Raw genomic sequence first — 11,969 nt, 5'->3', positions numbered from 1 at the left:
GACTGCATGCAAATGAAATTTTAAATAATTACTCGTAAGGTTCCAGATTACGATGGAAAATATACAATAATACTGATGTGCAATGTTCTGAAGAAAGTAGATTATAGGTCCTGGTTAAAAGGAAACTGAGGTCTGTAAATACTATTTAAAAGGCATTCTGGAGGTATTATCTGTCTGGATATTATCAATCAAATATGTATTTAAATTAACGAGTGAATTATACAATGACTTTTCACATTTTCTTTAGATAATAGCCAGCACAACTAATCAAAAACTGAAAGAGAAAATATACAAAACAGTTCTTCCGAAGATTTAAGAAAATAATGAACATGAATTTAAGGCCATTCAAAAGACCTACGTATGAACATATACATTCATAAAGAATTTCCAGAACCTCCTATAAGACTTGTGCAACTAAGTGTTGTTTGAAAGTATCACCAGGTGGCCTGGAGCCACAGACACTTCAAAGCCCTTGAAAAACCAGCCCAGAGAATCACTTTCAAAAACCACTGGAGGAATCAGAAACATAAATGCCCTTGAGAGTCCTGGAGACAGAGGCTGCTTGACACCGCAGCCCCTTCGCAGAACGGGGCGTAGGGGAGTGGAGACTCTTACCCCTGAGGGACTCAAGTCATGGTTGGCCAAGGGGGATCCAGATGTGCATGGCCTGCCCTGTGTGGCAGGCTGCAGCTGGAGAATGGGCAGCCATCCCTTCAGCAGAGAGAGGACACCTTCCCTTTCAAAAGCAGCTGGAATGAAGAGGGTCTTATTTCTCGGATGTTATCCCCAGGACCAAGAGTTAAGTTCTCCAGATCCTTCTGCAGTCCGGTTCACTCATTTATCACCCATGGTGAGCAGTCCCAGGGAGGTAGCTCAGTTTTTGGTTGGAGAAATCAGGTCGTCTCTTCTCATGGCCTCCCTCCAGATTGCCAAACCCACGGTAGCCACTTTTCTCGGTAGGCAACATGACTTGGTGTAACATCCCTCGTGGCGGCTCCATGACAAGGGGGAAGATCTGTTAAGTCAGCCAGATGCCTGGATGCTGACCACATTCAGCACATACAGATAAGACGCCCCGATTGAGTCACTCTGACGTCTTCAGACAAGAAGTGAAGATTATACCAAACCTGGAGTCACTTCACTCTCCGCCAGATAAGATTCAACACACAGCCTGGGCTCCAGCTGTTCCTTCAGATCTGTTACACCAGGAGTTGTGTGCAGCAGAATCATCAACACCAGGCAAAATGTACACTCTGCAGAAAACGCAGATGGAGACCGAGCCAGGCTGCAGCTTCGGATGTCACACACCAAAGAGATTCTGGCACAAAACTCAAGAGGCACTATAGAGGAGGATGTCACAATGATTCCTCACAACAATACCTACAATGCTGCGTTTCAGATTTTAAAGCTGAGAAGAAACACAGTCTTAAAATTAAGACTGAAAACAGGTGCCTGACTCTTGCCCCAAGCCAAACCCCAAAGTGCTCTTGGCTCAGCCCCAGCTTCTCAGAGGCATTGCCTTCTCATCATCTTCTCTTTGGGCCTGTCGTGGGTTAGGCCGATCCGGCAACTAAACCCACGCAGCTCTCCCAGTCCAGTAAAATGGAGAGGAGAGAAAAATGTAATAAAAGAGCTGAGGATCGAGACAGAAACAGAGGAGCACCCACCAACCACGGTCCTGGGCAAAAGAGGCTGTTTTCTTAAAGCAAAACTATTTATTAACAGCTACCTACAAAGAGAAAAGCACACAAAAACGGTTACTTAAGAGAATAACAAGAAAACAAGGCCAGGTCTTAAAAACAACACCACTCCCCCCCTTTGCCTCTTCTTCCCGGCTCTACCTTGTCCCCCCAGCGGCGCAGGGGGCAGGGAATGGGGGGGAGCAGGTCAGTTCATCCCATGCTGTTACTGCTGCTTCTCTTAAAGGAAAAGGAGTCCTTACACCATTGTCCCTTGCTCCAGTGGATCCCCTACTCACGGGGAAAGCGTGAATCCTACCTGCTGGGGGGGCAAATCCTTACCCCATCGGATTTGCCCCAAGTGTGGGCTTTACCAGCCCTGGACCTTTAAGGAGCTGTAGCCACTCGCTCTGGCGTGGGTCATCAACAAACTTTAAATGCGCTCCGGTGTGGGTCGTCATATCGACCTTAAATGTGTCTCCGAACAGACTGAGATGCGTAAATGCAAAATGCGTAAATGCGCCTCGCCCCGTGCCCGGGAGTCACAACAGGCTCCGGCTCGGGCATCTCCTTTAACCAAACCCCTCCCCATCGGCGGGGGCATCCCACGGGCTCGAGATGCACCGTGCTCAGGCTCTGGCATCTCTGCTCGACGTGGGTCCTCCACGGGCTGCGAGCGGGTCTCTGCTTGCCCCACCGAGGACTGTTTGCAAAAGGGGCTGCTGGCAAGGGGGGCTCAGCCGCGGCACACGCTGTTCCGTCCCGTCTTCACTGACCTCTGATCTGTGTGGCCGTTTCTCTCAGATCTCAGCCCTTTCTGGGTGAACTCAGCCCGGTGGGCGCCCCAGGAGCGGGGCTCTCCCTGAGTTCCCCAAGCAGCTCCGCCGCCGCCATCCTCGACGGGGCGGGCACCGGCCTGGAGCGGGCACAGGCCCGGCCCGGCCCAGGCCGCCGGCCCGGCCGGGAGCCGGGAGCGGGGGCCGTGCCCCCCTCTCCCTTCTCCTTGCCCCTGGGCAAAGACACACCCTTCCGGTTCCTTTGTCCGACGTAAATAGGGCAATTCGCAGAGGCGCCGATTGGCTCAGGTCCCAAGGGGGATGGGAGTCCGGTGTGATGGGCAGCTTCTGCCACCCAGACCTCCTCCCCTCTTCAAACCATAACAGGGCCAAACCCAGCCACGTTCTCCAGCTCTAGCACATGTCTGCTGGGCTTCATAGCAAGTAGAAGTCCCTCTTCTGATAGCCCTGTAACCATTCCCTGGTGCCTTGCCTGGACCTCTTCCTAGGTCTGCAGCTTCCTGACCTGCTAAGGCTTTCTGTCTCTTTGATCTCTTCTTGTGGTGGAGGAACTAAAGCTCAGATCAAACACATCAGCATTCTTCTCCCAGTCTTGCTCCCATACCCCCTTCTCAAGCTAGATCGAATGCCCACTTGCTCCCAACGTAAAGGAGAGACACTGGGGGGGTCTCAGCTCACAGGATTATAAATCATGCCCTCCCAGACCTTCACGTACTCACTGTTGGTCAATAAAGGGGAGGATGAGTTACTGGTGCTCAACACTCCTAGTGCCAAGCCGGGCAGCCTGCCTCTCCCAGCCTATGTGTATATCAGAGGGCTGGTGCTTGGCCAACATCCATATCCATGCTCAGAGAGAGTTGTAAAGAGGCCCTCCCACTTCTGTTCACAAGACCACTGCTATCTTCTTTCCCTAACACATGTCAAAGTCCACTCCACTGGCAGATGATCAGACGGGATTGTCAACGAGCAGGTGCTCAACAGTGTGGGTTGGTACAATGGCTGAGGTGTGAATGCTAAGACAACGCTCCTGCCTCATCCAAATTACTGAATTGCTTGAATGGAGCATCCAGAACCCCACCACTCTGGTACAGGCTTGTGCTTTCAGGCACTGCAATGGCAGATGAAAGTCAAAAGGCACCACCCATGCTTGGACACGTGCTGGGCTCTCTCCTCACACCCACCCAGTTTCCTCTAAGCACAGTCACGACACGTTGAACAGAACAACCACCCACACCTTCCCACCAAGTTGCTTCCCCAACAGCCAAAGCCACCTTGCCTTGAAGCGACTTCCAAAGCAACGACACAAAGACATCGTGAATGTTCTCTGCAATTTATTGAGAATGGCAACATCCCGAGCAAGTAGGACATACCACAAACAGAAGAGGAAGGGAGGTGGGGACAGTACATCTCGTTCCATGTCACGGGGGGCCTGGCACTGAAGAGCAAGCTTTGTTCTCCTTAGAAAAAGTCCACGCGTGTGTGAGGTGTTACCAGGTGTCACGGAGAGCAAGGACAAGCAGAACTGGAAGCCACAGCTCCAGAGAGAGCTCCTGCTTCCAGCACACCCGGGGCTACCAGGGGAGCAAAGCTGCCCAGGGGCTCCACCCCGGGGCTCCATCCCTCCAGCCGCCTGCCCAGGAGACGCTCCCTCCCCAGCTCTGCCGAGGGAGGAGCCCGCTCGCCCCACACCTACCTGAGCCCAAAGCCCAGTGAATGGAAGCAGCAGGATGTACTGCATGCAGAAGCACCCCGGGGATACGGCCGTCGAGGAAGGGACGGGAGGACAGAGGAGGAAAGAGGAGTTTTATACACGCTTGCCACAGGGCAGCCAGAAATGTACAACGCAGCGAGAAAGGCAGAGCGTTCCCTCCTGTGAGTCAGCTCCCCGTGCTGGCTGTCCAACAGGGACACTGTGCTTTGCTCAGGTGGTTATTCCGTCGGCGGGCTTGGGGCTAACGAGCAGCTGGCCAGGGCTGCTCGCGGGACATGGCATTGCCACGAGACTCCCTTGGCGGGACCGAGCCAGGCAGGGGGGCCGGGACGTGGTGGGCCGTGAGGGACACAGTTCGTTTCGTTGCAGGACACCGGAGCTGGGTTTAAGGAGGCTGGGCTGCTGCCGGGAGAAGAGAGGAGACGCTTCTTTCCTTTTTCAGTGTGGCTTGGGGCTCAGAACCTCACTCCTGAAGATTTGACGGAGGTGGTCGTGACACATCTCCGTACGGAGGACGATCCCCCACCGGAGCTGAAGTTGCCACCTCCAGAGCCACAGATCCTTCCGCTTCCAGAAGAGAAGCCACCGCCGTACACTCCTCCTCCCACTCCGCAGCTGCCGCCCATGCTTCCTCCTCCAAAGCCGCCTCCTACTCCACACACGCCACCTCCTATTCCTCCTCCAAAGCCGCTGCCACCTCCGAAGCCGCTGCCGCCTCCGAAGCCGCTGCCGCCTCCGAAGCCGCTGCCTCCTCCAAAGCCTCCTCTGCCTCCGGAGACGGTGGTCCTGCCTACCACAGCTGGAAGAGAAGCACAGGTCACATACCCATTGCCCACTGGCGGGCTCTATCTCCAAAAAGACACGGTCTGCTGCTACTTCACGAGGACACATCTGCAGATACTTACAGACATTGACGTTGGACAAGCCGTCATTGCACAGCCTGCAAAGGAAAATTGGTAAATTTTATTAACCCAGCAAAATCAACATTGTACAAACTGAGAATTGTATTTTCATTATCAAACTATTTTCCTATTCCATCTTCATCAGTAACTTTAGTATCACTGAAATATTTAAGGTGGGAGAACATTGATGATTCCTCTTTACAATGAGGCTCTTACAGACTTCAGGTTCATTAAAAAATGTGCACATAACAGAAAGGAAATGGTAGTTATAGCCCCTGTAGTGAAGAGGGTGTGCCAGTCAGTAGTCCTTACCACTCAAAATGTCACCCAGAGTGCCAATAGCCATATCTACCCATTATAACCAAAAGAGCTGGCTCGAGATTGCACTGTTAACATCAAAACTCAAGGCATCCAGCCCAGCCCTCAACATCCCTCTCCAATCAGAAGTCAAGTGTTTACCTGTTCTCCTCTCCCTCCAGCAGCTTCCTGTACATGGCAATCTCAACGTCCAGCGCAATCTTGATGTTCAGCAGCTCCTGGTACTCCTTCAACAAGCGAGCCAGCTCCTCCTTGTCTTTGCTCAGGGCACTTTCCAGCTCTTCCAGTTTCAACCTGGCATCCTTAAGGGCCATCTCTCCCCGCTCCTCAGCCTCAGCAATAGCTGCCTGCAGCTGCTGGTTCTGAGGAAGAAGAAAGGGCAGTTTCTCAGATCTCGTTTTGTCACTTAGAATGAACCCTCTAACACCAAGTGGAGGAGTCAAGGGGAAAAAAAAGGTAACATTTACATGAAGTAAACAAGGGGTGGTTGAAGAAACCATTTCTGCCCCACACATGGTCTTTTGTGATCCAACCTGATGCCAGTATCTCACGAGACACTAACCAACCCCTACCTGCTTCTTCACGTTCTCAATCTCAGCCCGTAGCCTTTGGATGTTCCTGGTCAGCTCTTGGATCTCTATCTTGGTATTGCGGAGGCTGTCCCCGTGCCTTCCAGCAGTGCTCTGCAGCTGTTCGTACTGAAGGCACCAAGACAAAGCAAACTCTCAGTGAAACATTCCTGATGCCCAGACAAGATTCGTCAACAGTTTCATAGCTCACGTGCTGCTACAAGCACATATCACGTTGGTCAAGGATGCCAAGCTCAATGTAAAAGGTGCTTCTGAAACTCAAACATTATTGGTTTTGAACTTTGAAATAGATCTTAGTCACACCAATAAGCATCCCTTGGCTTCTTAAAAGCTACTTTGGGCAGACATTTTCTAGATAAGGTACATTCTTGGCCTTCTTTATTGAGAGGCTGGTACTGTGCACCAAAGTGAGATTCTGGACACCTTGAACACAGTGAGTCAGGTCCCTCAAAAGCAACACAATTCCTCTTGAGGCTTCCTTGCGTGAGTTCCAGCACCGTTAGCTTAAAGAGATGTCTCACTTTGTCATAAATTGTCTACAAACTCTAGCCATCACTCAGGGTTCTTCGACTGCTTCCCAACTCACCTGGCTCTGGTACCAAGCCTCAGCTTCAGCTCTGCTGCTCTGGGCAATCTGCTCGTACTGACGCCTGACCTCCTCGATGATGCTGTCCAGATCCAGGTGCCGGTTGTTGTCCATAGACACCACCACGGACAGGTCCCGGCTGATGGTCTGCATCTGAGACAGCTCCTACAACCAAGACATGAGTTATCCTGGCCATCTGAGGAGGGGAGAAGAGCAGCAACTCCAAGCAGCCCCTCCAGACCAAATCCAGGTCTAGATGGGGGCATCCAGTTCAACTTCGGAGTCTTTGGCCTCCATACACCTCATTGCAACTCAAACCAGCCCAGGGGAAGGGAGAGCTCTTACCTCCTCGTAGATGCACCTCAGGAAGTTGATTTCATCGGTCAGAGCTCCCACCCTGGCTTCCAACTCTACTTTAGTCATGTAGGCACTGTCCACATCCTAAAGGAAAGATCACACAGAATAGCTTTATTTCCTCTTGGAAATCCTTCAGGACCATGGAAATTACAGTCTGTGCTGAGGGTAACAGCTGCTGATGGTGTTATTCAGTTATGCAAATTAAACGCAAAGGGCTTCACGTATCAGCCCACAGATCCTACAATCTCTGCAGATTCCCATTCAAAACAGAGTCCCCTGGAAGCACAGACGGAGTCTGATATTCAAACAAACGTTCCGTAGTGCATGTGACTCACCTTCTTAAGCACCACAAACTCGTTCTCGGCAGTTGTGCGCCTGTTGATCTCTTCCTCATACCTATGGAGAGTAAAAATACAAGCTGAGTTTCCTGAATTTTCCTGCCTAAGGCCACACTAAACAAACTAAAAGAAAAAAATACAGAATTAAATATTTAGACTGAAAAAACTACATCCACAAGTACTATAAAAAGCGTATGTGTGAAGAACCTACTTGAGTTGCTTCCTGGGTTGAACTATCACTGCACTTACTTGGTTTTGTAATCCTCAACATATTGCTGCATGTTCTGCAGCTCCGACTCCAGCTGTCCCCTCTGTGCCAAGACTGATTCCAGCTGCCTCCTCAGGTTCTGGATGTAATTTTCAAAGATGGCATCGAGGTTCTTCCTCGGCGCCGAAGGCCCTTGCTGTTGGAGGAGCTCCCACTTGGTGGAGAGGACCTTGTTCTGTTGCTCCAGGAAGCGGACCTGAAAGCCAACACATGGGGTATCCACCATCACATGGGGAACAGCAGCAGCCAAGGCACCCCTTTCCTCACATAAAAAGCATGTTGGTTCTTTTTTACATGATGATGTGAGAACTAGTTAATATTTTGTTACAAATTTCTCTTGTGGCCTTAACTGCAATGTCGGGAAAAGGAGGAAATGCCAAAGTCATCTTCAAGTCAAAGGAGTTTTTAAATGTAGCACCAGCTCCAAGTGCATTCCCATTGCAGGTAACGTGGAAATCTTAGATTTCCAGTGTAGATTTGAAAGCTTGGATATTTGAAAACAAAGAGAAAAAAAAAAATATATTAATGAATACTTAAATGGGAAGTATTTGGAAAGAGAATGGTACAGAAAGGAAAATTTGTGCCTGAAACAAGCAGATGTTTGGAGGCGTTGAGCCTGCTTGCAAGAATAACCTATTAGTTGAGCCTGGTGCAACAGGCTGGATTAAAGCCCTGAAGACATAGCTTTGATCTCGCATGGAGGAGAGATTCTCATCTCTTCCCTAGCAGTACTTAATAAAAAGACTCTGATCAAGCTTCTCAGCCTGATGATGTTTTACTCAAGAAGGACAACATTTCTGCAGAACTTGAAAGTTCCTCCCAGTTTTGACCCTTAGACACAATCCCACCCTCTCACCTTATCAATGAAAGAGGCAAATTGATTGTTAAGAGTCTTGATCTGTTCCTTCTCCTGGTTTTTGACTTGCTGGATCTGGGGATCAATCTCAACATGGACTGGCTGTAGGAGGGTTGAGTCAACCTGCACTGGCTGGATTCCAGGGCCACCTCTACCAGGGCCACCAAAGCCTGGCATGCCAAAGCCTGGTCCACCAAAGCCACCCGCTCCTCCACCACCCATTCCTCCACCATAACCACCCATTCCTCCACCAAAGCCACCCATTCCTCCACCACCACCCATTCCTCCAAAGCCACCCATTCCTCCTCCACCCATTCCTCCACCAAAGCTGCCTAGTCCTGCTCCGTAGCCTCCACCAAAGCCACCTATTCTGCCTCCATATCCTCCACCTCCGTAACATCCACCCATGGAAATCCTTCCACTGCCACCCAAGTTATGGAGGCTCCTGCTGCTATACCCTCCACAACGTCCACCACCTCCAAATCCCCTGGACATAGAGAACGAGCTGTAGCTGCTCCTGCTTCTGCTGCCACCTCCTCCAAAGCCTCCACCGATGGCAGAGCAAGAGCTGTAGCCCCTTCTACTTCCTCCTCCAAAGCTTCTGCAGACAGACTGCCGAGACATGGCCGTTTCTTCTGAGCAGAGTCAAAAATTGAGAAGATAAGAGAGATCGATGGAGTTGTGCTGCAAGGAGATGAGTGCAAAGAGAAGGGAAGTAAGTTCCTCTGACCCAGGGCAGTAGATGCTCTCTTTTATCCGCTTCTGGAGGTGGGCTGGGTTTGCATGGGCGTGAAGGAGGAGACAGTTACTGTCTTCATCAGCGTGGTGTGGTTTACAGATTTTCATCTTCAATTTGCCAAACATCGACCCTACCCAGAAACACACCCTATAATGCGGGAGAAAATTAAAAAAGATACAACTGTGTCTACCAAGCAGAGTCTTACCCTTTTGTGGTGTAGTAATGCTCTCACTAGGATATGCGAGTCTCTTTTTTTTTTTCCCCTTTCATCCATTGTGTTTGTTTCCCTGTTTATGTTTATCTTTATTTTGATCTTTCACTCCAAACCCCCATGGCAGGCAAGTGCTGCCGTTCATGCCAAGTTGTAGCATGGCTTTCACAATTCCCAAAACACACCTATGTTACACCCTCAGTCTTCTTTTTACATGGAAAATTGCCTTTGGCTTTGAGAAGTAGTTTCTCAATCTAGAGCCAGGGCTCAGCAAATTGCATTTTGATGAGGCTCTATGTCTTTCTGATAAATAAAACCTTACCAGAAACGAGATACTGGAGCAATGGTTGGCACTGGAAATTCATTTATTGTTGGACCAAACTCTCACTGAAAGTGAGCCCTGGAGCCTTCGTGCCAAGATAGTCTCAGCACCAGTGGAGAAATGCCACAAATGTCACAGATGGGAAATCCCTTTAGGAATTTCCAAAGGCTTCGAGACCATGAGAAGAGCCAGAGAAGACATCAGGAACGCAGCTGCTATGGTGGGAAGTGTGGACAGGTGGACGGACGGCTCTGAGAACGGGCAGAGGAGGCATGCAACATCGTGCTGCACACATAATAAACCCTGTAACTGCTCAAATGCAGCTAGCCGAGCAGAGGATGCCAGAGAGCCCAGCTCGGGAGTAGAGACGCGTAGAAGTGAGAGGAACGGAGGGCACAATAACTTTCACTTGAGGAAACGCGTGTGTTTCAGCTGCCCAGCTTGCTGTAGTATTTCTATGCAAATATATTTTGGCAGGCAAACACACTTGTAGGCAGTGTTGAGCCCTCCTTCACGAACACGGGTAGGTGTCCTTTTTCAGCTGGTTTGAAAGCAGTCGCCAGACTTTAGAAAGGCAGAAGCTTATCAGAATCCTCCGGGTTTGGTGCCGTACAAGGAGCAATGAGCTTATGAGTCAAACTCGCAGCGATGAGGCTATGACCCATCACCCATTCATCCTTTTGTCTCGCAGAAGCCTGCTTATCAAATAACAATTACTGTCTCATCTTACATTTTTTTATTGAGAAATTCCTTTCCTTATTAGTTTTCAACTTTTTAAAGCCACTTAAGAAATTTTGAAGTCCAAAAATCTTTACGACTATCGAAACATACAACTGTGCTGGCAGCTGTCTAGCAAGGTTCTCAGAAGTTCCCAGAGGACACAGGTAATTAAGGGCTTCTTGAAAATCCACACTAGCAACTCTTGATACTTTCAGATGTTTAAATGCCTCTAAAAATATCGCCCAGACACCTATTTTCAAAAGTGCCAGAGGACCCGGACCATGGCACCACGTGCAGTTCAACTGGCATTTCCAGTGAAAAAGGCAACCGTCCCCCGCTCATTCCACCTCCCTCCGCAGCACCAGCGTGGATCTGCAAGCACATGGGGAGGTGGGCCAGGGGATGGAAACAGTTAAAACAACCCATGATAACAACAAGTCGCTGTGAGACTGAAGGAGTGGGGAGGACAAGGGTTTGGGGGTTGTAGGACATGGTTTATAAACCATAAACGTGTGGGCTGAGGAGGTCCCGTACAGTTTGTTGGTCTTCATCAAGACTTTGTCTCCGAAGTGCCACAGCTGGGACAAACGCCCGCCCAGCCTGGGAGGGTTTGAAGCACAACCTCAAACACGGCTGCAGCCACCAGCAGAAGACTCGGCAGACATCTGATCTCTGATCCCATCTCGGGGTGAAGGCAAGAGCCATCTCCCAACAGCCCTTCCCGTCTGGAGGAGAGGCAAAGCACAGGCAAGACCCGGGCTGTGAACACACTCCGCTTCTGATTTATCTCTCAATTACGTTCCGCCGCCGCCTGCCACACCGCAAGGTTCAGGACGGTGCCGCGGGTTTATAGCTCTGTAGATACAATCACGTCTACGCGCATGCACAGATGCACACGCCTGTAACGATGTCTTCCCTTGCCTTCCTCCGCGTTGCCAAATACGTGGTTACGTTTTCCTGGTTTTGTTTTTTTTTCCTTTTTTCTGTGGGCGGGACGACATGATCAGAAAGTTTCCACGTTCCCAGCTGCGCTGGGAGGAGATGCATTAAGTCAGCTCAACGCTCGAGTCCCAAGCGCCTGTGTTTAGATAACGCGCTCGTTGAGTCACGGCCATGTCTCCAGCCAAGTTTGGGAAATCGCACCAGGATTTGGATATCAACATCATCGGCCAGTTCAAACGCAACAGGAAGATTTGGGCTGCGGGGATCTCAAACAACATTGTTGTACTGAAAGCCCTAAGGAAGGAAAATGACCTCTAAAGGTCCCTTCCAACCCAAACTGTTCCATGATTCTATGAAAATAAACAGGCAGGAATACAGGAAAAGCTGCTCAGGCCTTGAATAGTTGGAGGAAAAGGCTCATTTCAGCAGCAACACTCAGTCAACATGCATTGAACTTCTTCAGCCACAGAGAGGGAGAATTTCTGGGGAAAAGGCGAAGCAAAGCGTTTAATTCTCACACTTTCCATAAAACACTTGACGTACAAGTGTTTTCACTATGCCTTAGAAGAGACATTTAAAGCTGGGGGAAGTCATGATGAAACGAAACAAAACTTCTTTCAGGGCACATAAAGT

General features: G+C 49.9%; 1 protein-coding gene across 5 annotated transcripts; it reads right to left on the bottom strand.

Annotated features, from left to right (window-relative positions):
• Window positions 1-4,642: 4,642 nt before the first annotated feature.
• LOC104381832 (keratin, type II cytoskeletal cochleal) lies at window positions 4,643-9,026 on the bottom strand. 5 transcript variants are annotated; one of them, XM_086630785.1, is made up of 11 exons: window positions 8,696-9,026; window positions 8,403-8,572; window positions 7,528-7,742; window positions 7,276-7,336; window positions 6,929-7,024; window positions 6,584-6,748; window positions 5,980-6,105; window positions 5,549-5,769; window positions 5,093-5,127; window positions 4,918-4,986; window positions 4,643-4,857 (listed from the first exon to the last, which is right to left on the bottom strand). In XM_086630785.1, exons 1-11 carry the CDS (start codon window positions 9,024-9,026, stop codon window positions 4,643-4,645), a joined length of 1,704 nt encoding a protein of 567 aa, XP_086486911.1. The 5 variants fall into 5 exon arrangements, with proteins under 5 accessions (XP_086486911.1, XP_086486912.1, XP_086486908.1 ...); XM_086630786.1 differs by having other exon boundaries at window positions 4,643-4,863; window positions 4,930-4,986; XM_086630782.1 differs by having other exon boundaries at window positions 4,643-4,986; window positions 8,678-9,026.
• Window positions 9,027-11,969: the final 2,943 nt, after the last annotated feature.

The sequence above is a fragment of the Tauraco erythrolophus genome, unplaced genomic scaffold (assembly GCF_009769465.1).
Source record: "Tauraco erythrolophus isolate bTauEry1 unplaced genomic scaffold, bTauEry1.pri scaffold_48_arrow_ctg1, whole genome shotgun sequence".
NCBI lineage: Eukaryota > Metazoa > Chordata > Aves > Musophagiformes > Musophagidae > Tauraco > Tauraco erythrolophus.
The sequence above is the reverse complement of the archived record's forward strand: the minus strand, read 5'-3'. Positions and strand labels throughout refer to the sequence as shown.

Excerpts from the sequence above, each read along its gene's own strand:
- LOC104381832 (XM_086630781.1), bottom strand. The coding sequence starts at position 9,026 with ATGTCTCGGCAGTCTGTCTGCAGAAGCTTTGGAGGAGGAAGTAGAAGG. Across the intron at positions 7,025-7,275 it reads AGTTTGTGGTGCTTAAGAAG|GATGTGGACAGTGCCTACAT; the intron begins GTGAGTCACATG and ends TCTTTCCTTTAG. Across the intron at positions 5,128-5,548 it reads CTGGAGGGAGAGGAGAACAG|GCTGTGCAATGACGGCTTGT; the intron begins GTAAACACTTGA and ends TTTCCTTTGCAG.